This window comes from Aptenodytes patagonicus, chromosome 6, assembly GCF_965638725.1.
Source record: "Aptenodytes patagonicus chromosome 6, bAptPat1.pri.cur, whole genome shotgun sequence".
NCBI lineage: Eukaryota > Metazoa > Chordata > Aves > Sphenisciformes > Spheniscidae > Aptenodytes > Aptenodytes patagonicus.
In genome coordinates, this window is record NC_134954.1 from 6,500,845 (window position 1) to 6,526,473 (window position 25,629).

Consider the following 25,629-nt stretch of genomic DNA (forward strand, 5'->3'; position numbering starts at 1 on the left):
GTGTGAAAGACACAGTTTTATACTACTTTATACTACTTTATACTACTAATTTAAACAAGACCAAAGCCTAGTTAGTAGAGAAGTCAGGGCAATAGCTTTGTTCCCCCTTTCCTCAAAAATGAAGGTCTGTATATAGCAATTCATTGGGTAACACTTCCTTTACAGATGAAGTCCCTCCAGAAACTTGAGAAAATGTTGGGCTAAGTTTAAGTTTTGGGTAGAGCAAGAAGAATGCAGTCTGACAATAACTAAAGGAAGTGATTACAAATTTTAGCAGCTCTAGTCCAGTGATGCAACACTGAAGGAGGTCTAGGTTTGAGTCTACTTAAGTGTGACCTGTTCAAACAGTATGACTAGGGGAGGTAAAAGCCTCTGCATGGGACACCTGTCCTGGAACTCTTTGGAGCCTCTTGCTTTATTTAGAGAAGCTCAGTTCTCAGATGGCACCTACTGGCCATGTGTTTTATCTACGTACCACTGTTTTACATGTTAAGTAAGCGTGGAAATGACTGGACACAAGAGAGTGTATCGAGAGTACACTGAGCATGTCTACATGGACAGAGATACGGAGAATTCTTAGCAGAGCTCGCCTACCTCAGGCAAAGTAAAGTGCGAATGCAGCTGGGTCACACATGGATTACACTCAACCAGTTCAAGATGCTCTTTTTCTTCCCTTTTCCTCCTCAACTGGGGAAGAGCTGCCTTCTTCCACAGTTTGCTCCTCCACACATCCACAGTTATTCAAAATTAATGTTAACCCATGAAAATCTGTTCCTGGTGTCAATTTAGTTATTTAAGAAATAATTTCTTCATAATGCAGCTCACTTAAGAAGTTTGCTGTTATAAATCAGTGCGAATTAAGTTTACAGGACAACTATGATAAACCTTCCAAAATTAACTGTAAAACAAGTCATTTATGTACCAACCCTACTAGCTCCCATATAACTTCAAATGTTACATACCTATGTAGGTTAGTATCATTAAATTTGCTTCAGTTAACTAATGTTATGAATTCGATCAGGAACAGTATTTAAAAGTCTCATCTAACTTACCTGTGATGTAGCCTTCTAAAGCTTTTGGCACCAGTGATTTTGCAGTTCTTAGGTCCTCAGCTGAGCATTTCCCTGCCTCAAGCCCAAAGGACATTCCCATTCTCTTCAGCACCTCACTGTCATCATGAATCTCAAAAGTGTTATCGAAATTAAAGAGGTATTCAAATCTGCATGTAAAAAGTCAAAGTGAGATTGTTTTGAAAACAGCACAGCTATGCTTTTTTCGCCTATTTTTCCTTTTTTTTGGTATGCATTGAGGTAAGTGTCTATATTCTCCATTATCTGTAAAGTCCTTATGGAAAAAAAAAGCGCAGCAAATGCTTTTGCTCTTCTGCTTCTGTGACTGGCATGCCTACAGGGTTTAAAATGGCACCTTCTCAATTAAAGTAACTTCACCACTGCAGGAAGAAAGTCTAAAATTTTCTACCTCATTAAACAGATTCAAAAGGGAAGAGGGAGGCCTTACTAAACATGAACCTTCACCTGTACTAAATCCAATACTTTTAAAGGTCACCTGCAGCCCTGTCACCAAAATAACTGTTTTGGTTTTGCTTCTTTTACATTTCACTTTCTGTTCTAATGTGCAACACTCCTCCTGTGAACTGACCTATTTACCTTGGTATAACTTTGCTTTTTTGGATGCATTTGGATGCAGCTAGCAAAGCAGTCTGTTCAGAGTCCTGTATGTTCACAACCTACCATTTCTGCTGCAGGACTCTCAAAATGTTTTTCACTGCATATAAAAGTGGAAACAGCAATATAAACTTAATATAGCTTTAAGAAAAGCAGGGGCATCTAGACTGGCCTTATGCTACGACCACAGGCTATTAAAAGCCTGGACAGCACTGGTCCAGGGATTACAATATAAGGCTAGTTCCCAGTACCTCATTTTCTGCTGATGAAACCTTTATCCCTGGAAAAGCAACCCATCCGTGAGATAGGATCTTTAAAAGATAACTCACGGGTGGGTCTTCCATTAGCTCTCCAAGCTTGTGTCACATGTGGATTTTCTTGACAGATTTTTTTAATACTCATTTTCTTATACCTGATCCAGTAAGTCAGGAAAAGTTAGGTCTTTTCTGCCTGTACACAAAATTTTCATTTAGAAATCTACATGCTTTGTACTAGGTGTAACTGTCAGTTACAGGCATAATTTCTTTTGTGACTCATACGATATTACTTGTAAAACCTATTGTTTATGCAGCTATATTTATTTAAGCGTAACCACATTAAAAGGGAAAATAAGATGTGTCACTATACCCAGTAATTGGTACAATTACATTCCTGCTACCTAGACTGGTGCGGCTAAAGTCATGTAACTATGTTTACACAAACAGGGGATGGGAGACCAGTGTCGTATCAAGTTACTACCAGCAAGCTGTGTAGTTAACTAAGTAATAACTGAATTCAGCTTTTATGGTACAGGATTAAAGGCTGTATTTATTTATAGCTCTGCATTTCTCCTCCCATGTGTTGTGGTCAAGTACTGGATGCTGGAAAGGAGCGTAACTCCTTTCCCTCCCCCCCAGGTTTCCAAACAAAGAAACTCACAGTAATATTTCTCCAGTATAGTTTCTAGCAACCTGCAGCCTCTGACACAGAAGTCCCTACACTTCTACCTTTGCCATTAATAGCTATTTGAGGGTTTTCTTTCAGGGACGTGACATGACCCCTTTTTGAACTTACATAAACTTTTGGCACAAACACCACCAAATGCTATGATTTGCACAGACTGTTACAAAACCACTTACATTCGTTTTGCCTAAACCCTGTCTCCTGGTATCTTCTCTTAGTGTCTCTTAGTTTTAACTTTAATAAGCAACTGTGTACAGCTGTTCTCTATGCACATTCCCCATGTCATCCATGGTTTTATAGACACCTGTGAATCCACTGTCCTCTCTTTTCTAGGCCAAAGAGTCCATCTGTCCATTCTTGATGCCCTCCTGTGTCTCTCTCCTGGTTATGCTATGCTCTTTCCAAGAACAAGACAGCATATAGTATTCCAGATATAAAAGCACTATATGTACCTAGTTTTACGTTGTATTTCTTACTGTTTTTCCTAATAATTCCCAGCATTATTTTGGCTGTTATTGAGAAATCAACTTTTGTTCTCACAGAATGATCTACTGGGCTTCCATCTTATTATTCAGTGCTAAAAGCTAGGTCCAGAGGCCAGTACTGTGTATGCAAAGTTTGGGCACGGTTGCTGTCCCTTTCCCATGGTAAGTGCAAATTTGATCAACAATGAATTTAATCTGGATTTTCTGCTCTTGCAGGCAATTCTTTCTCTAAGGGTACAAAAGTCTACTTCCTACACGTTTTCGCTGATGTATAGCATTGCATCTCCAATGGCAAAATCATCTGCATTTCCTATTAGAATAGAGATATTCTAATTTTCCAAGTTTCTGATACATCTCTTGTGTCTGAATGCTTGTTTAAAACTAGGTATTCTGGTTCCTTTTTTTTTTTTTCTTTTTCCTAAGACCTACAGCATTTATATAGAAGCACCATATACACTAAATACATTTTTCCTGTTCAGGTGCCTCATCTTTTCAACACAATTTTTAATTTCTTCCTTTTTATCTGAAGACTCTGCTTTTCTTTACTCCAACTTCAAAATGTCATTCCCAGTACGCAGCTTGGCACCCGTCTGCCTTCTCAAACTCTAAACAAAACCTGCCCAATAACCTCTTTGTTTTACGTGTGAGAAATTTCATTCTGTTTTGGCTAGATAAAGCCTGTTCTTACATAGGAAAAAACTTAGAAGACACAAACCTATGTTCCTCATGATGCTAAATCCCCCTTATATGTACCATTTTTCCAAGCAATTATTTTCTTTTGGAAGATCCTCTGTAAATACAATGTTGAGTAGCTAATGCTGTGAGCTTATCTGTTCATCGGACTTTCCAACATCACCTGCTGTTGCATCATAAGTACCGACCAACCAATGCTTTATATAAACATTATTTGGGAGAAGAAAAGAAAATGGGAGCCCATTACAACAGTGGGTTATTAACTGAGGTTGAAACCAAGTGAAGGGCAAGCACTCAAGTTGACCAGTAATGGGGTTAGGCAGCACAAATACTCTCCAATAAACTACAGAATTTGAATTCTCCAAACTGAGTGACCACTTTTGCCAACTGCCTTATTTAGCAGATCAACGTAATAGTGGTTTAAACACTAGCAGTTTCTGGCACTGTTTATCTACATACTGTTGCTGCCACTAATCAGTTGCACAAGTAATAACCACAGTGGAAATCTTGTTTAATTTGGGTTGTACACTTAATGATCCTCCAGATGACAGTAATATTGAAGCTGGGTTATATAAACTGAAATATCAACAACTTAAATAATTTTGGTGTGCTCATTAAGTAGTAGTGTTTTCTTACAGTTTGAGATTGTAGAAGCATGTTACACTTTTCTAGATCCCAAATGCCAGTTTAATCTCTGACAACTTCAAAGCAGCAGTTCTGAAGTTTCAGTATGAAATTGTTCAACTTTTTAACAACTTCAAACCTAAATATAGAGCACTGTTTAAAAGTGCAGTAAGAACTGTATAGTATGCCTATAAAATAAGGGTAAAGTTAAGCTAGATCAATATTGATCCTAAAATTCCCAACCTGCTGATGGGAGTATTCCAAAAGTTTTGTCACAGATTGTATTTGACTTCAGTCCAATTTTCTACCAAAATTCAACTTCTAATAGTATTGGTTTTTTGCACGTTGGTGCTTAGGTTACTAGAGACTGTCTATTTCTGCTATATGTTAATTGACTTGAAGTTCAATATGGGATTTGTATACCACAGAGTGAAATCTGTAATCTACAGTATTAAAGCAAAGCCAACCAGCTATTTTCAGCTGATAAACTAGTTGTGATCCAATTAACAGTTAACGTAACAGTACCTCATACTTTCAGCCATATTTTCACAGGATGAAGAGCATAAGCACCCAGAAGTATGTAAGTGGAAGATTTTCAGATTAATATAAGAATGCAACTATAGCAGTTTGCTTACAAAGACAGTATTTCAAATGTCTGTATAATTTCCTTCCTTTTTTCCTTCAAAGAGCTAAGTGCAACATTTTTGCTATTAAAAGACACTTTCAAAGTTGTTATTATCACCTCTAGGATGTTACTTTCGTGTTACATGGATCACCTTGTGTTTCTGACTAAATACATTTATGGCATATTAGGAATAAGAATTCAGAAGCACTACCACATGGGTTCATTAAAAGCTAGTGCTGTCCTAGTATATAATTTCATTCAGTTATTTCTCCTGTGCAGTGAATGTTCTTTGAAATGTCAGTCTGAAGTGCCTTTTACAACAGTGAAAGTCAGCCTGTTTTCACTAGCTGTTGTAAAGCAATGTTGATAAACTTATTCCTATTACTACTGCAGTTGCATTAAATATAAAGAAGAAAAAACCAAAACAAAACACCCCCCCTGAAGTGACAGTAGCAAATTTAAATACATAATTACTTTTAGTAAACTAGAAAAATTTCTCTCATTTGTTCAAAGAAAAATTCCAGTCCACAAAGAAAATAAAATTCTAAAAAATTGATTCCATAAATACTCACTTATCACTTGATATGCTGCAGTCTATAACTGTTCTTTTGCTAGTGTTGACTATTAAGAAAGGCAGCTGAATTGTTGAGTTCAAAGCTGGAGGGCCTTGATTTTGTTGTTCATTTTGCCGATTTCTTTGTACCAAGTTTTTGAATGCTATTTGCTGTAGAAAGAAAGAAAGAAAAAATGATCACTGACAATAAAAGAGAAGGCATCAGTGTTTCCAGGAAGTGGAACTTCATAGCTCTTATTTACCAACTCTCAATACCTCCAGTAATTTTCTGTCAAAAAGGAAGTTGTGGCCTGACTTCCTCCTTGCACTAGTGAAGCTCACCAGGAACAGAAGTTAAACACAAATTTTTCACACGTATCCTAATGGCTATGCCCCCCTCACAATCCCTGGAGAAGAAACAAGAAAGGAGCAATAAAGCTTGGTGGAGAATGGTTCCCCACTCCTTTTGAAAAGGCACTGGAGTCAGAGGTCTTCTCTGTTATTTTATATGCATAATTACCTCAGACTAGGAGCTAGTTACACTGAAACAAAAGTTAACAGAAATTACAGCATTCCCCCACTTCCCACGGTCCATATTCTCCTCCCCTTCTCATCCATCACCCTCTTTTCTCTCTCAAGAGTTAGTTTTTAAATAGGTGCCGTTCGTGACACCATGCGCTCCCCACTGAATTCTTATATCTGAGTGTACATGTATGAAAATGTGTGTTTTTAGGAAATGTTATTTGAGGGATTGGAAGTCAGTGTACTTATCCCACTTTGAGGCACTACTTATTCCACTTAAGGGGAAGATGGATAGACAGGATCCCAAAGGACTGGTAAACCATTTGACAATGAACGTAATCAAGGAAATAATGACAGCTGTAGACAGTAAGGGAGTGCAACTCTGTCATTTTCAGACTAATAGTTAAGAGGGCCTGAGTTGCCTTATTTTCACCAGGATAATTTCATGTTACTCTTAGAGAAGCTGCTAATTTATTAGGTCAGACAGATAGAATCAGAATTGTGCCCTAAGCAGAGAAACAGTTTTTGGTGATGAAAAAAGGAGAAGCATCAGATATTTAAAAGTTTCAGCGCATATCTAATTACATGAAAATTGTATCAATATTGTTACACTAAGAAAAAAAAATACAGCCTGTTGCCTGTAACCTCATAAAAAAGTTTGACTGCATTTAAATTACTGAAAGTCTGCACAGAACAAAACACTTAAGAACGCTCATAACTGTATTTATAAAATGTTACTTTATAAGCAAAGATGCATTTGAAATGTATTTCTGCAATCAAAGCCAAAAGTCAAGTCATCTCAAAGGTGCATGTCAGAATGTAAAAGAGCTGGATTTGCCAGCCTTCCATTCTTTGGATCCAGAAATGTCTATCTCCCCCAAAACAACTCTGTACATATTTACACAAGTTCAGTTGTAAATTTCATAGCTTAGAATCGGAGAGAAATTTTCCAGTAAGAACTACTCAGAGAAGGTAACTCTGGGGGCACTTGGAGTCAACAAAGGGGACTCGTGAGTTGTTCCCATTCCCACTAATGTTGACAAAGCTTCAGCAGAACACTTCCAAAAGCTTGTGGCACGCAGATGTGGCACGCTGTTTTACAATAGGTGAAATTAAACCAGAAAGTGGAGGGTAAGAGGTCCCCCTACTAGAATCCAGAAACTTTTCTCCCTAGTATATCATAGCTGCTAAATAAATCTAGAAAGAACTTCAGAAGTTCTAACATGTTGGATTTGCAATTGATAATTTCATTTATAGAAAAAAATAATTAAAATTAAATATACCTGCAGCAGCAGTTCTTGTAGTTGGGCTCGCTTCTGTTTTATCCTTTCAATCCGCTTCTGTTTTTCTATCTTAAAATATAAATGTAAATCCATCAAGATGATTACTTAGTTACCTTGTCTGTTCCATTGTGCCAAACTGAACAGGCTTTAGAGCTACATTAGTGTGCTAGCACCATTACAAAAATCCATACTTTCTTTGTAAATGGTGGTGAATTCCATGGCGTGGTAAGTAAATTGCACAAGTCGTTTTGGCCCTACCCATTTGCCATATATTTTCTTCTTTTTCAAACAGACAAATCGCATAGTCACATGAGTTTCTCCATAAAACAGGTCTGACAAATTGTAATTTTCTTTCTTTGTCAACAATTTAAGCTTCTGTAAAGTATCAGTTATTACAAGAGACTGTATTATTTCCCCACCCATTCCTCCTCTTTTGTATTGTGCACTGAGTGCCGATTAGCACCAAATTAAACATTTGCTTGAGGTGGTGCTTTGGGTTGGTTTTTTTTTTTTCCTCCTGCCCTCCACTCTTTCGGAATTGTGCACATCCCTTCCACTGTTCTCCTAGCTGCAAGCTACTAAACATAAATGTGTGGAGACTGGGCTCAGGATCATCACCTGCATCTTTCCAGTGACCTCCACTTTCTGTTTGGACTGCTCATTTGAGACTTGATTAAACTAACAAGATTTCAGCAACAGAAAGGGGGTAGAGGTAACATTTTCTACATGAGCACAGAATCCATTTCTTGCAACAGTTTTGTTAATGCCAGTTTATGGGGCAAAGCTATCTTCAATCTAAGTATGCAGTGTCTGGGTCAGCAATAGTACTGGAAGTCTACTGACACTGCAGATACAACCAACAGTATTTTAAACAGTGTTCTGGGGCAACACTAAAGAATGGGACAGTAGTCATCATGTTTAAAAGCTGTTTTTCCTCATCATCCTGTTGGTGCCAGCACTGTATCACGGCTCCCAAAAATATTAAACTCTTAAATTACCTTTTCATTCAACCACTGGAACTAAATGATGCAGTCTTTTGAAACTTAGCTGGCCTAAAACCCCCTATTTTATTTACAATGTTGCTTTGTGGTGGTTCCCCCCACATGCACTTTAATGTTTAAAATGCTTGCTTCAGAGCACAGTAGATGACCTTTGGTGGCACAAATATGTAACTCTCAAAACCAATGAAGAGTACAGCTACAATTTAGATATGGTTTCTATATAACAAGCTTTTTTGTACCAATTCCTCACTTTTGCACTGGTAATCTTATTATGGAATCACACTGTAAGAAGAGCTGACACTTTATACAGCTTTAAAAGCAAAATTAATTCTGATTTTCACACCAAGAAAATACAGCTTTATTTTCTATTCTTTTCTATTATGTCATAGGAAGCAACATTTTAAGAAAATATGCCTGGTTTCCAGTTTGTACATATGTAATTAGAGCCTGAAACAGTGAATAGGATTATGATCGCTGTAGATGACACAATGAAATTCAAGTTCCCTATTTGTAACAATAACCTATACTGAAAATAATACATTCACATGAATGCATGTAAAATGTAGATTTATCCATAATTTTTTTAAAAAAAGAATCCTGGAGTATAATGATTGAGCATATGCATACTCCTTGGGTGGATGTATTTTCCAAGTTGCTGTAATGGACAAGGACAGTAAAAGCTTTTTTCTTACCACATCTAGAAAGACAATTGATGTAAATGAACCTGCATTCAAAAAAAATTGTTCTGTACTGGAGAGGCACCCCAGCCACCTTTTAAGATATTTAATGTCACAAGTATCACAAATATAATGCCTATTAAGATGTATTTACAGACAGTCATTACAGCACTCTGCAGTAAATACAGTAACTTGTGCTTTTTATTTATAGAGCATTTGGCCTGAAGGACAAGCAACATCTATGCATATAAATTCTGGCATCCCTGCAAAAACATGGTAACTCTTAGCCTGCTGGAAAAATAATGGAAATAACCAGTAAGTAAAACTTCATTTTTTTTCCCCTGCCAGTTCATAACTATTATTTGACATCCTAGCAGGAATTATTTTTCAATTTAATTTCTTTTGAATGGCATTTCCAAGTACAGACATTAATACAAAATTGGTCTCCTTTCAGATGTATACCATTTTGTAAGCATAACTGCACCATAAATTCTTTTGACTTTCTTCTGGTTAATTTAGGCTACTACAGACTTTAATCTTAAAAGTAATCCCTGATTTAATCAATGTCCATTTTTGTACAGTAAACAGGTTTTTTTTTAAACTTCATGTAATGTATACTAAATAAAAATGAACTAAGCATACATAAACATATCCCTGTCAGTTTATTCAAATATCAAAAGTTGCATTTTCATAGTGTGCAAGAATCAAACCCAATCAGGTTCAAATTGAGAAAAAAACCCTCTTCTAAAAGCAGAGCAGCTCCAGTACCACAACCTGTGAACTATACAGAATTTCCCATCTACCTCACTTTACCTCTAGATTTTGACATTCCTGAGCTGAGTTTGTAGGAAGGCCGATCCATCTGATTTCCTTCTTTTCCTTTGAAATTATGTTCATTGCCATCAGGACATTAAGGGCATCGTAAACTCTTCGTCTAATATTTTTCTGATCGTAAGCCTGCTAAGAAAACAATGCAGCATTAATTACAACAAAAGAATTCAAAAAGGGAAAAAAGATTGAACACATCCTTCATAGATATGTAGAAGATAAAACCCCAAAATGGCAGTTCAAGTCAGAGTGGTATTAAAACACGATGCCTTCATCTTCATACTACTTGGATACTACATGAGCGTGTTTGGTTGCAAATGGAAGCTTCCGACCTGCTTGAAGCCTCTGTGCAGCAAATTCCCATCATGGCAAGTCTGTTACAGTTGAAAAGCCCGACGAGACCACATATGGTGGGTACAAAAGTAGCCTTTTTTTATAGATAATTCTTTTGGCAGACTTCTCTATTTTGTTTATAATTTAGAGGGAGTTCAATTCTTCATTTTAATTCTTTATTTTTATATATTTTTAAACTTCAGAGGGTAAGGCTTTATATTTGCTAAGTAGTTAAGTAAGTGAAGGAAAAATATGATGTGTGGCAGGACAGTGCAGAAACAAAAGGGACAGAATTCCAAGATGAACCAGACAATTTTGCAATGGTATAACAAATTTCAACACATATTTGCTTACCGAATCTGTAGCTAGGTGGCTGTTAGAATTTGTGAATTCTGATACCAGCTCATCAGCGACTTCATTGTATGAAGTTGTTCCTTTACGTTGAACTTTTTCACATACTTTCATTGAAAAATGCCTCAGACCCTTCCCATTTTTATCTCCTTTTTTGCTTCTCTTACTGGAAGGAGAAAAGTAATTATTTTAATACATTGAATGTTAATAAGCTACTTTGTTACACAGCAAAAGGTCTACCTTTTGCAACAGGAATCGGGACTCATGACATTATGTACTACCTAAATGAAAAATAAAACTGTTCTGCTTTTCTGAATCAGTTTCTTGTTTCTTACAAGTTGGCAAAGTAGTACACTGGAGCCCTTTCCCCTTTCTCAGCGATTTCTACATTGATAGTATTTGAACACATGCTACTGGGCAGATGCTTAAAAAACTGGATTTTTAATTCATCTCCAGGTAGTTTCACAAAAGAGCAACCGAAAAAAGGGGGAAAACCTCACAGGGTGTTTGTGTGCCTGGAAGCCAGATTTACAGGGAACTCTCATTTTTGTGCTTAAAATAGAAAGGCTCAGACATCTCTATTTACAATACAGCGCCTTAATTCTCCTAACAACCAAGTTTAATGTCTGTACCATCATAGTTAAGACTGAGATACAAGAATCTCTTTTGTGGAGAGTAAGTACATATTCATTGGTTTTTATGGTGCCAAATTAAAAACCGGCAACTGTCAGGGTTATTTTCCATTCACTTTCTTCCTCCAGAAAAGCAAGAGCTTAGATAATGGTAATGGAAAAAACAGGAGCAATTGGTTTTATCACACAAGCTAGATTTGGATGAGTATTTCAACAGAAGCCTTTAAAAAGCTCAGCTGTGTTGGTTTTGGGTTTTTTTTAATTACAGTGTTACAAGTTGGTTTGATAATATGTTTCAGGGAGATCTATTATTTTACAGAAAAAGGCCTAGTTCTGTCAACAGTAACAAGCTAAGGAAAACATTAAAATACAAAAATGCTTTTCAGAATTTTGAATGTATTGAAGAAAACAGAACACTGGAAAGAAGGACAGAAGAAAAGGAAGAGTGGAAAGGAACACCAGAAGATTTAGAAAAAAACAACACTCCTAATCCCTACACAGTTATTCAATTTGAGTAACCCCTGAAAGGTAAACAAATAAAACCAGCTTGAATGCATTCAAAGAAGTTTCAGAAGCAAAGGAAAAGATCATCTGTTTACAAGTATTTGTCACATTGAAAACTAGAACAATCCTGTTTCTGAAGATGTGTTGTTGCTTTTTTTCACAACTCCAGTATCATCTGTAACAGCAAATGTATTTATCAGGAAGTGATAAAGCAGAGAGTAATGAATTCTAACTACAAAGAATAACATACAACATAACTTTTACATGGAGGAGTGAAAACTGCTGAAAGTGGGAACTGGACACCCACCTCTCTGAAGGGCAGAGCTGAAGAAGTAGAACAGGTATGACTGTAAACATAAAATATATATATATATATGTTCAATAATACTCACCTTTCTGAAAAATCTGATTCTATAAATTCTCGAGTCCGCTTCCTGTCCCTAAGAAAAGACAATTCAAACTTAGATGAAAATAACATTATATATTTAGACCAACAAAATCAATGTATTTGGGGCCTAGCTGGGTACTAATGTTTGCTGTTACATGTTTACTGAAAGGGGAAAACAGCACACACACAGCTTGACAAAATTTGAGAAAAGGTGGTTATGACTTTGGAGGCTGTCTGAGCTCACTGCCAGACAAGTTCTATTCCCAGTTTTACCATGCTTTGCCCTTATGATTTTAGGGAAGTCACTTCATCTGGAACTACAAGAAGTGCTGATGTGAGCTAGATAACCAAATCCCATCAAAAAGGAGAAGCTGGGCTCCTTTGAAAATTCCTATTTAAAATTCCTCCATGTGGAAGAAAAATGCCTTTAAACAGCACATAAGATATATCCTATATTTTCAGGACATTGAATGTTTTGGTATCTTTAAACAAAAAACAAGGTAAAACACTAAACATTTGTATTAGAGCTGATGCGTAAAGAGCTGAAGAGAGATGCTCTGAAGAAGCAGTTGACGTGAATTTTGCATAGGAGTAGCAGTCACCAATCGTTGCTGGTTTCCTTATCGTTCTGTTTATTAGCTACAGCAAGCAGACTTCAGAAGTTGTTTTCCAAACTTGTCTTTTATTCTTGCAGCTGATACAACGCACATTGCTTGAGAACTATTGGTAAATTACTTCACGTTGTTACCCTGCAGTTTCAAAACCAGGGCTCCCAGCAGATACTTATGCAGCTAAAAACCTGACAACTTTATGAAGGGAGCTGAACAAAAATGATGGATTTGAAGGTCTGTGCCATGAAAGCCTGCACGTATGTGGTTGTGCGATCCAGAACCCATCAGCAGACGTCTTCCTCAGCAGCAACAGCGGGGTTTGTCTTTGGCAATCCCTGTCCATGGTGCTTAACCGCTCACGCTGCGCAACTGGGGGTCTGAATGCAGCAGAGCTGGGGCGGGGGGCTGGAGCGGCAGCGAACGGAGAGCTGTCCCCTGGTCTGTAAGCCAGGCTGACGGAGGTTGTACGGAGCCCTGAGAATGGGTATGCTCTTGTCTCATTTGATTTTGGAAATAATTTGGAATCTGTGAAGAGGAGTAAACAACAGGTAAAGCAAGGAGTCTGGACTTGGCAATCCTCTGGAACTGTCTTCAGCAAGGGCTCGCTGCTTAGGTTTGGCAACACCACAGACCCTTCCTCACTCTGTTCTCCAGATGAAACTACGACCTATCGTACAGCCTTCTGCAGGGATCAGTATCGATCGGCCAGTCTGGACAACATCTTGCTCCTTTTTAGCGGCGAAACAATAGTTAGGCTCATTGGAAATACTGTGTCTAGATTTTGACAGTATACAAACAGAAGGATGGTGCTTCTCCTTGGTGGTGGTGGTTGATGCACTGCCACTAGGCTTCTCTCTGGGAATCTCCATCACCTGGGTTTGGATGAAGCTTAAGAAAGCTAGCAGGCATTGATTCTCTGGTTTGGCAAGCTGTGAATAGACACTGTAGCTTTTCCCTCCTCTGGGTACTGAAAGAGCTTCTGCCTGGCCTCCACATTGCACAACATTTGCCGAAGCAAAGTAATCTTCGACAACTCCTTTTTCAAATAAAATCAGAACTAAGTGGACTCAAAAGGTATTTGAGGAGATAGACACATACTCAACAAAAAATCAAGCTTAAAAACTGCTCAGCTGGGCATGCAGTTTATTGACTCTATGGTGGGAATACAGCGACTGGGAAGTACAAGCCTATGACAGTCCTTGCTTACAGCACAGAAGGAAGAAAGTCAAGGTACAAACATTATACTCTCATTTCTGCCATGTCCTAGATGCTCCATTTTCCCACCTCTAAAGCTGGAAAGGTACTACTGACATTCATCACCTGTTTAGAAAAATTAACCCAGATACGGACATAAATTAGTTTTTAATTTTCAGAGGCAAAGCACTACATCTGTCTTAAGACAGATAAGCTCAGCAGTACTGTTATTAAAAAAAAAAAATCATGGAATACTGTAAAGACCAGATTTCCTTAGAAGAGAGAAAGATAGTCATGTTATTCTGGAGTACCTCAGAACCCCATGAAAACTTGTTGCTACTGTAAAATAGTAACAAAAATACAACATTGATTACATTCAAAATTTTCCATTAAAGCTTTATTCTTAAATGCCTCTGGAAGCATTTTTGATAGTCTCTCCCCCTGTTGGCACCCGCTGATACGCTCAACAGCAAAGCTACTTGGATATACCACGAACTTATGAAAAAAACAAAGGCTTCTTCTAACAGGACTCATGGATTTGTGACTCTCCATTTTCACAAAGAAACAGACACTGCCATAAAACAAAATTAAAACAGTGAAGTGACTGGTGCTTGTACTTTCGTGTTCACATGTTCCAGACATCAAAGTGCGTGATAGGCTAAAGAGCATTCTCCTTTTAGTTGTGCAGTAACTAGAAGCCGTAAGCCAACATATAGATACAACAGGATAAATAAAGGAAAAAATCAGAACAGATCCTCAAACATCTTTAAATAAAACAAAAATCTTACCCTGGGACCCAGCCAGAAGCTTCCGTTATGTGTGTCTGTGTGACCATTGTTGAAGCTGGATTATATGGACTCCCAATCAGAACACTCCCTGAATTGGTCAGTCTTTGTGATGTGCTTATGATCTACAAAATTTAGAAATAAAAAACACAGCTCTCTTAAGAAAACAGAGGTTTGGTTTTCCTAAAACAGCCCAGAATTCATACTAAGCATGGTACTAAGAAGAAAATAATAATTCTGTACCAGCTGCAAGCTGCAGTCAAAATATACAGAAGATGTCATCAGAAGATCTTCACACATGAAAGTAATTATAATGCTGTTAAGTTTTCTACTAATTGTACCATATTACTGTATTATTCATATGGACAAGATCTAGACAAATAGAAATAATTACTAGGTATGGCAGGTAGGATCTGTACCTATATACATCTAATTCTTTCTTCGAGAGTACGTCTAGGCAATTTCTTGATCACTGTAATCAATAAAGCCTCCTTTCCAATAGATTTGTCTCTTGCAATTGTCTGTCTTTAGTACCAAAGACAATCTGAGCTGCAAGCAAAGTATTCCCTGCAGTTTCTAGCACTCACAAGATCTCAAGGCATTCCAGCAAGCTAATAATACAACACTGTACCTATGGAATTAACTGTAAAGTCTGTACAGTATAGATAGAATTTACATTTATTAAAACCTGGTGAAATTGTATGTGCAATGGTTGCTAACACTAAGACACTTGGTCTCAACTTTCAAATCACATCATAAGCTCATTCTTTAAAGTAGGTCACCAGAAGAATTTAGATAGTATTTAAAAATGAAACAGTATTAATCAGTTAATCTTTAAAATAAAACACGTTAAATTATTTTGATTCCAGTATGGTAAGATTCATACCGAAGCTTCTTGGACAGTGCTTTTTACTCATACACCTTATTTGCTTTTTTAAACTTTATTTTACTTTACTCCATTTGTTAGTGACATTTTGAGTACCTACTGTATTAAACTTTGTAGTTTCCTTTACTACTTAACTTACCCAACACCCATATAAGTATGTGGCAGATACTTTGTTTGGTATCCATCAATATTGTTTAAACAAGTAGAAAAAACAGTATCTGAAGAATTTCCCATTTCCTTAGCTCACTGAGCATTACTTCACATCCCTCCTGACACCACACCATGATTACATACATGTATTTTTTATCTTAAAGACATAGATTCATCTTATTTATTTTTGCAAGTGGATAACTTGACAGAAACAAGTGAAAACAGAAATTTAGGAAAACCAAAACACAGGTATAAGTTCGATATTTACTGGTTGATACTGGAGAACAAAAGATCCCTGGCTGGCTGCTTTACACACTGCATGTAAGCACAGGAAAGGTATCAACTTTTACCAACTTACTGCTACAACGGCTTTAAGTCAGAAACATTTTGTGATAGAATGATTAATTTTTAAAAGCTTGCTTAAATTCAGCACTGGTGTAACACCAGTATGTAAGTGAGAATCAGTAATGTAGTATTTCAATTAAACATCAATCCAATCCAGTAACTTTTTATATCAATTTCTTGCAACACTATAAATAATGTTTATTTGCAGTAAGCACATGGTTCTGCCACCATATGGCAGACACACGCCAGGGAGAAAAGATTTTAAATATTTTGCACACTGAAATGCATTTCACCACATTCCACCCTCCCCGAGGTTTCACGCTGCTCTGCTGATGTCTTGTAAATCACAGATCAAGCGTGTCATCAAAGAGTATTTTATGTCCAATCTCCTCATCATTTTCTGGCGACAGCCACTGTAATAAACTGAGGTGGCAACATCAGGTTCGAGTGTTTCCAAGACCGACCTGTCCCGTATCTTTCTACCCCTGGGTGCCATCTAGTGGGGACAGACACCAGAAGCACGCGCTCCCGGCACCCCCTTCCCTTCCCTCCCCACGGCACCCCTTTCCCTCCCCACGGCAGCCGCGCCGCTCGGGGAGCGCCCTGTTCGATGGACACTTGCAGGTAGTAACTGCACAAGCACAAAAATCCACCTGTCTACAGCTTATTGTTAAAGCTGCAAGTTCTTGGATGTGGGGACATGGATGTCACGGGTATACAAATCAGTGTTATTTCAGTGTCACTTTTAAATTTACTTTTGAACGTTTGCTTTCACAAAAAATGCTACACCGAGTATTTTCAGAGGACTAATTCCATCTTCTCTTAACAGCAAACATTTTTCCAGTGTGCCTGAAGTAATCACATAAATTCACTGCACAGCATAAAAAGGAAAAAGAAAATCTCACCGCAGTTTAGCAAATAGAGCATCTGTAGGATGTGTTAAATCCCTGTAATTAAGTACTAACATTTTATCAGTAATACTTATGCTGTTAAATTTACACCTACAGACTGAATCTGAAGAAACTGTAACAAACACCCATACACAAGAATCCAGCCTGCAAATTGTGCCGGTTTCACCATTTGCACAGCCGTACCCCAAGGGATTCAGACCAATGGTCACCGCTCAGCCAACAGCCCACTCCACTGATCCTGGGGGCTGTGTGCTTGTGTGAAGGACCTGGAGCACACGCAAGGGCTGTAACCTACAGTGGTTAAGTAAAGGCAAAAACCCCTCGCGGCAGCAGGATGTTGCTAACACATAGGAGATGCCAAAGGGGTGTTAACATTCCCACTGTTAAGAACCTGTGACCATTCTCTTTTAAATGGTCTGGGATGTAACACAGCCGTACACTGGATGTCTTAGGAGATCTGTGTTAATGGCTATTTAATAAGAAAATGTTTTCTGAATATAGATCTATCCTTGCAAAACAGCAGAATAAAACAAAAGAATAAAAAAATTTAAAATAAAGAATTTATTTAAAATAAGAATAAAAAATAAAAATAAATAAAACGTATGTGTCACACCATGCAGTAGCTTTTGCAACTTCTACCTGCTACAGAACCTAAACTGTTAACTAGGGTTCATTTCAACGAAAGGCAGGGCCTTGAGAAGTCACTCCTAAGAGTAGGAACTGCCTTAACTGACTGCTCTGCCCTGTTCTTGGCTATTATTTATTGCAGTCACAAAATCAATCTTTTGTAGTAGAACAATTCCAGCGAAATGCTACAGGGCACATGCTCTAGCAATACCCGCATGAGTACTGATGCACTGAGGAACGCTGTTCTCTGGCAGACAGCCTGCGGCTAGTACTTCAGATGGAGAGCTCTACAGAGTGGCGGATGCAGCCTGGGGGGGCCTGGCTGTAATCCTGCTGCCCATCTGTCCAACTGGGATAAAAGCCATTGAACAACAGTAATAACTTCTGATGTGAAAAAGACCCACCACAATTATTTATAAACACGTTAAATGGTTCTTGTTCTTAGGCTAGGCGCGTGGCAAGTAGGCATCAGGTTACTAGAAACAGTTCACTCTATTGCCTGTTCAGTTCTCTGGTCACCAGAAAACCAAAAATTTTTCTCAAAAGCAGATCCAAAATCCCCGAAACAGCAATATGCTCTCATATACAGTTCCACTGACAGGAAAAGACAGTTTTAAGAAGAGTAGTTTCAACAAGCTAAATCTCTAGCGACACATCCGAGACATTCAGTTTTTGGCAATGCTGGAGATTTGCTGGTAAGAACATGACTCAAAATATTCAAAGAGTATCAATAACATTCTTAACGAGTTGTTTTTTTTTTTTCCTTAATACACTTCTGAGTAATAGTTAAAATGTCAACTGGTAAAGCTGTTTCAATTTCCATTCAAAGCCAGGAAGATAGGTATCCCCTAAGGTCACATAAGATCGTTGGGAGTGGCAAATCTGGTATGTCAAGATTGCTGTACCCACACGTCACCACCTTTCCATCCAGGTGGGGCACTTCAGCAGCCTTTGCAGCTGAGGCAGGAAGCAGCAAGTTCCTAGCACTGTTCCCATCTTTGTTTTTCATGTTTCCATATGACATCAACAGGAAGTCACGCAGCTAGTTACACAAGTTTAGCATTACCGGAGTTGCAAAACTTACCATTTGGGGTCCAACATTCACATTGATTGGTCCTAAGGTTTTTGGCAAAATCTTAGTTGGGGAGTTGGTGCTGGAAACTGGTAATGTGATTATTGAAATATTACCTAAAAAGAGCAGTAAAAAGAGAGTTTTAAATTACACTTCCTTAGTAACCTGTGAATAACACTTTGGCAAATTCTCACATCGTTTTAAGGTTTTGGAATCAGGTTAGCTTTTTTGTCTCGTACACTGCAAGCACACCCTCACATAAAAGCCTCCAGACCTTTTAGCAGATGTCACAAGGACACCTCACAAAACTACACCTTCACTATTTTACCTTTAAAATTACGTGTTAGTATTTTATTTCCAGAAACAATGTCTTCTTGTCTAAGACAAAGAGTGCACAGCCTGCCATACCTCAGCATTAAAAGTTAAAATTAATGAGCATACTTCTAGAAAGAAGTCAGCACATAAATCCTAGTTATAATCATAAGCACGTGTACAAAATACGTGTCCATGTATCTTCACAGCCTTAACTGTTCCTCATCTGACTATACTAAAGTATTCTACAAACATCAGTGAAGTAAGCCTATCACAGCCTATCACTGTACAGATGGAGTAAATAACGCCTTTGCAACTTACCTAAAGTAACAGAGCAGGCAGCTGGACGTCAAGATAAAGCCAACCATGCCATCTCTAACCCAGCGTGTTCTCATCCAAAGATGTTTATCATCTTTGTGATCTCGGACTGCTTACGGATCGAACTCACCATGCCTTCGCACAAAGAAGCGCAGCCCGTACCTCACAAATGCTGCTGCTCCTCCTCTATTCCAAATCGTATCTTGTAATCTTGATTAATTCACACTTAATGTCTTAATCAAAACTGTCATGCAGCACTACCATTAGCCCACGAGTGTGCAAACTGTTGTACACAAGCCACTCAAAGCAGTGAACGCTTAGTTATCTATGGACATTGTGGCAGCAGCAGCTCTTGTCTCTGACAGTTTCAAAGCAAGAGAGCTGGAAATCGATCACTCAAATACCTCCCCGCATTCTTATGCACAGCCTTATTCAAAATGGGGAATTACAGTGGTGGGTCTGGAGGCAGAATCAAATATAAGGAAGAGCTGCCCCTGCCCCGTAATCCACAGAGTCAGCTTGCGTCTAGCTGGGGTCATGAGCCTAAGGACAAGGACTGGCTCCTGAAGAGCTACTTATGCTCTCTGGCACTAGCAGACAGAAACTGAAGGCATCTAAGGTGACGAGTTCCTTCAGAACAGTGCAGACACCAGCCCTCACCACTGCCCTGCCCTCCTCCTTCCACAGGAGCTGGCCAACATTCAGCTTAGCCCAGATGGTCCCAAGCTGACTCGGTGTTTGACATCTCTGTTCCCTGGTCTTTTCTCATACAACCCGTTCTGCTCCACTGCCCGCTTTTCTCTTCTCACTTGATCCTGAACCACGGGGGTTTTGTTTGTTTTTTTTTTATTTCAGTACACCTATGTTCTGCCATGAGGTGACTGGAAAATCATAAACTCAACAGTATAACTTCTCTGTGATACGAAGCAGAAGCAACATAATCAAGAGAACCCCCCCCCGTGGCAGGGGGCTTGGACTAGATGACCTTTAGAGGTCCTTTCCAACCCAAACTATTCTATGATTCTATGAATACTTAAAGGATCTTCTGTAGCTACAGCATGGAAGTAGAAAAGATGTAGACATACGCCAAGTCCCACCTTTATAAAAAATGAACAGATACGAGAAGTATTTACAATTTGAGATAAGGATGTTCCAATGTTCTGTGTAAATTCCTTTGGCATCTGGAGTAAGACTACTACTTAGTATTAATTTTCCAAAAGGCAGATCTGTATCTGAGAACATCAGAAGCAGCTTGCTTCTTCTCTATTCAGTAAATTGACTAATTTATTCAGTCACCTAACTCACCTAGGAAAAAAAACTTATAAAACCAACACACTCGCAAACCCACCGCCACAGTAAATCCTTGCTCTATTATGAAACACCTTTTGTGAGGTAGTGCCAGAGTGCACAAGACAAAAGTAATTCATGTTTTACATACACTGTGTTCCCATTTTGAGCTCAAAATAGTTCTCTAAACTGGCCAGTTACTTGTCAATTTTACTTTTGCTACAGGATTTTGCCCAGGATTTGCTAAGCTGTGCTAGCGTATTCTCATCAAAACCTAATCTCCCCTCTCATCGCAGGCTGTTGTCATCAGTGACGTGCCTGTCACTTCACAGTACTGCTGCAGAAATCTTCCTCTTTTCTGCTGCAGCTGAAACTTTTGGCCCCTTTTTCTCCAAGATCAGCTCTCACGGTTTTTCTCCTTGTCCCTTTTCTTATCAATAAATAAATTACTTTCCCCAGTGCCGACAACATAAGGTCACATGGCAAAGTGCAGTAAAATTCTGAAATGCCAGCATGTGGCTTACAGTTCTCTTACCACAGGGCCACACCACGGAGCCGTCTCCAGCGGCACTTCCTGGCCTGCCAGAGGCACCGTAACGTCACGTTTCACAATGCAAGATTGAGACCTGTCAGACCTACCGTACCGTACAATTAGCACTGCTGGTGTACAGTTAAATGTACGCGTCTACATCCCACGTCAATCGCTGCGCACACGGTTTGTTTCTTTCTCAACGTGTGGCATGTAGATTGTAATCTATTTGCACCGGCAATAGTTTTTAACATATGTATGTACCTCCCCTCACGCACACATGCAGACTCTCTGAAAACTGTAGCTTAAAAATACAATACCCATGGCCAAAGCCACACGCAACCACCAGATTTACTGTAGCAGCCCTGGAAAAAACACTAATTAAGAGCTACTGCTGCACCGTGCCTTCATTTACAAGGCTACCTAGATAAAGGTATACGGTCACCATTAGGGCAACTTTAGTAAATACAAGGGTCATTCAAATTACTTGACCTCGATTTTAAAAAGACAGTTGCTTACATATGACATGTTTAAAAGTCTTTTTGGCTAGAGTTACTGTCAGTAAGAAAGATCTTAATCTTCTAATCCCTACACAAATCCCACATTTGGCAGCAGAAGTGTCCAAATGATGTTAAGAGTTGATCAAGTTTTCAAAGAAATGTTTCCCTGGCCTTGTCCCTCCTTTAAAATTTCTTTATGGGTAAATATAAATATGTCAATGCGTAGACTTTTAAACACAGATAGGATGGAGAGGGACCAGTTTCTTTTTATGAGTGAGGTCTCTCTCATCCACCACGGACAGAAGGAAAGAGCAACTGAATTTTTCACAATAAGAGTCGTTCTGTGTGTTTGTCAGCAGTTGAAAAAATGGTAAACAAAAAGTTCTATCACTTACAAATAAAATATTCCTCCCTCCTGCTTTCTTTTTTTCAAAAATAGTGTCATAGTCCAGATACTCATGTGACCTCAACTGCTCCAAATATTTAATGATGGAGACACCACCTTCCCATCTCTCTTCGCAGCAAACATGACAGTTGGTTCAGTTAGTTGCTGCAAAAAGTTAGTGCGTTTCCAAATAGAACACATCAGCACCCCAACCTGAAGAGACAGATTTTGCAGTCAGTATCGCCAGTGTCACTGCTCTTCTCTAAACAAAGAGAAATCCAACTTGCAAGAGCATCCCGTCCTGCCCGCGGCCCTTGCGCAGGGGCAGCCCAGGTCCATGGGACACAGCTGCCGCTCAAAGACCTGGAGCTGGCCAGGACCGGTCCCAGCGCAAAAAAACCACCACCACAAACTGGAAACTGCCGACACAAGTACAACCAGCTCTGAGAGCAGGCACTTGCTTGATAAGATGACCAGCTGTATTTTACACCAAATTTTCGAGGTTCGTGCAGCTCTGTTTGCTGAAGAGCTGGTAATTTCTAAAGTTTTGAAGGCAAGGTAGTATTACAAAACAGCAAGCATCAACAGGAACAATCTCTTCAAGTCTTATTTATAAAACAGCACAGAAAAAGTACAAGGAGGAAGTAGATGTCATACTGTAGATCATCTAGAAAGTATTCAACAGATTTCTGTTTTCAACTTAAAGTAGAAATATCACCAAACTAATCATATATACTTTATCACATAGCAATTGTAAAGGCTTTAAACGTGATCAAATTCCAAATAAATGCCAAGTCTTAGTAACGCCCATCATTTGGGACAAAAAAGATTACACTGATTTATGTTCCACTGAAAAACAGCAGTGCGTACAGTGGTAAGCTGAACACAATGAGTCCCATCAGCCTCCTAGTCACGGTAATCTTACTGCATGGATGAAAAAAGGTCAGCAGAGATGGATCAAACTAGAATGATTTGTATAATAATACTCAATTCTTATATAATGTTTCTCAGCAGTACTTTCAAAGCACAAAGGAGGTCAGTGTCGTTACTCCCATTTTACCTATGGAAAACCAAGCACATGGGAAAGAAACCCTCTTAAAAGTCTCACAGAGAGGCTTGAACCACAATATATATAAAACCACCACAAACTGAGCACGCTCGTCACTGATGCAAATTCAAAATAAAAATCTGTCAGTGCACATACATATGTTTCGCTTAGAACAAAAGCACTTTGCTTCTACATAAATTATTTTTCCATCCCTCAGTCACCACTACTGTTGTTTCTCATGGAGAAAAACCAGTGTTGCAATTCTTTCATATTTAGAAAAACATGATCACTACATAACTATTATTCTTCCTGGCATTCGCGAAATATTTTTACTTGCATGCACAAAGAAAAATTCAATTTAAATGATCTTCGGCTTCAAGCAGTCACAGAACAAAGTTATTCATGTTTATGTACACATATGCTCACATGCACACACTAACTAACCATCCCACAAGACTAACTTTAAATCATTACGTGGCATCCTAAATAGCTTAACTTCACACAAACAACATGGACTCCTACACAAATATGAAGCTGAAGAGGTTTTAGTGATTTTTTTCCTGTATAACTAAATTTGTTAAGTTTGCAGCTTAGTTGCAAAGATAATCAGAAACAATGTCAACCGGAGAATCTATAGAATCTGTCACAGCCAGTTTGAAGGAAACCATAGGTGATGGGAAGTACAGACCAACCAGCTGGGGTCACACACAATGCGTACGTCAACAAAAAAAGTCTTTGAATTTTCAGACAAAACACCAGGGAAGTGTTGGTAATTTGGATTTCATATTCAGAACTCTGAAACAAACGTCCACATTTTTTAAAGTGTATCAGTGAACAGCCATTTTAAATAATACAGCCTATGGCTTGATGGTAATGGTAAAAAAATACAGTTCAGAGTTGTGAAACATCGGAAGTCCACTAGGGTATTTTGCAATAACATATGTGATGTGTCCTCAGGCTCCTCTATTACACTAAAACATATATTGATGTCCAAGATCAGGATACAGTATTATAAAAGCATATAGAAAAACTGAATTATTAACATGCTATTAATATGCATATATTTTCTTGGTACATTTCTTCATTTGTTTATTGCACAAACTTATTAGGCTATAAACCTAACTTTAAAAATTCCAGAGTCTGTAGAAGCACATACATATCTAGAAATATATGAAATCAAAGAGACCGGTAGGAAAGAAAAAACAAAATGGGGCAGACGGTATTTCAATGTACTTCAGGCTTACACTGACCAGTACATTTTCAGTCTTTTACTGTTCAATTTGAGACAAATTTACAGGAGTTAACAGTCGTATGAATCTCAAAGTATCAAATGTAGGCCTATTGATAACCGATTCTATTGTCTTGGTCATTCCAGCAGATCTCTTCAAGCACACAATGAACTCCCAGCGCTCTTCAGGCCTCGAGCTGGAACCCCCTAAGGCCCTGGTCAGATATTCAGCACACTGCCACTAAAATTCGTTTATGCAGACCTCATCACCAATGCTCATTCCTGCCCGCAAGCCAGCATTGCCACGGCTATGGCTATGCAGTGAACTTGCCTTCTTTTCCTTTGGCAAGGGGGAACAATGGGTATTTTTCGGGCTGAATCTGTTCCCGGGTCCAGTGAACTGCTCAGCCACCTACACAGCTATGCTGGCACTAAGCAAAGGAAAATGTTTAAAAGTAGCTGTGAGGTGACCAGAGCCAACTTAACTGGCACTGCTGCCAGAGAAGATGTCTATCAAAGCAAGCAAAAGATTACATCACAAGGAAAGGCAGAAAATGGTAAATGTGTTTGTTTAAAAAAAAGAGACACCTGCCTTACTGCTTCCATTACAGTAGCATAGGCATATGGCAGTCCTGCATGTTGAGAAGTTTCTAAAATGCCAGCCCTATCAGGACTTAGTAAAAATTAGGTACTGCATAAAAAAAAGACATATTGAAACAAAATTCATTGTGAAGTTGTATTAAAAGTTAAGATTCCCACCCAAAGCAATCTGGATTGCAATTTGATCTGATTAAGGGATCCTCCCTCATGGAGCCTGTTGCAAGACTGGTGGTCTAGAGCTGGGCTCCCTTTTCCCTCCACAGCAATAAACAGAGACCACCACATAGATTCATAGAATTTAAGAATATAGTAACAAAAAAGTATTAACTAAGGACAGTACGATTCACCAAAACTATTGTGTTAGTCTACATTATATATTTTAAGATGAGAATCAAATATGTCACTCATAGTCAACCAGTTGAAAACTGTTGCTTCTTTCTTCCACACCCTATTAACTAATAACTGTCAAGTCACTGTTCATAGGCAAAAGTGGATCAGTACCCAGTGTCTTCACTCGGATACAGACACACTGGGTCAGCCAATAGATTTTGTTTAGGAGGCAAAAAGAACAGTTAACCTGTGAAATAAACTCATTTTTCACGTGCAAGAGTATTCCCCCATGAAAGATAACAAAATATGGTTTCGGTAACTTTTATAATTTTTTTTACAGGCACTTACAAATTCAGAGTTCTTCAAATTTTCAGGTCATTATCTA

The 25,629-nt window shown here is 38.5% G+C and overlaps 1 protein-coding gene across 7 annotated transcripts in view; it reads right to left on the reverse strand.

Moving 5' to 3' along the window:
- The window catches only part of TFDP2 (transcription factor Dp-2), a 71,032-nt gene that overhangs the window by 14,310 nt on the left and 31,093 nt on the right, over positions 1 to 25,629 (reverse strand). For 6 of the 7 annotated variants that reach the window (XM_076340976.1, XM_076340975.1, XM_076340973.1 and 3 more), the window contains 8 exons: positions 18,720 to 18,823; positions 14,720 to 14,841; positions 12,131 to 12,178; positions 10,606 to 10,768; positions 9,904 to 10,050; positions 7,413 to 7,481; positions 5,627 to 5,778; positions 1,053 to 1,219 (listed from right to left, as the gene is read on the reverse strand). In XM_076340976.1, the coding sequence (XP_076197091.1) occupies positions 1,053 to 1,219; positions 5,627 to 5,778; positions 7,413 to 7,481; positions 9,904 to 10,050; positions 10,606 to 10,768; positions 12,131 to 12,178; positions 14,720 to 14,841; positions 18,720 to 18,823 (972 nt within the window). Of the gene's footprint in view, positions 1 to 1,052; positions 1,220 to 5,626; positions 5,779 to 7,412; positions 7,482 to 9,903; positions 10,051 to 10,605; positions 10,769 to 12,130; positions 12,179 to 14,719; positions 14,842 to 18,719; positions 18,824 to 19,340; positions 19,415 to 25,629 lie in introns of those variants that run through there. The other variant, XM_076340979.1, reaches the window with a different exon arrangement.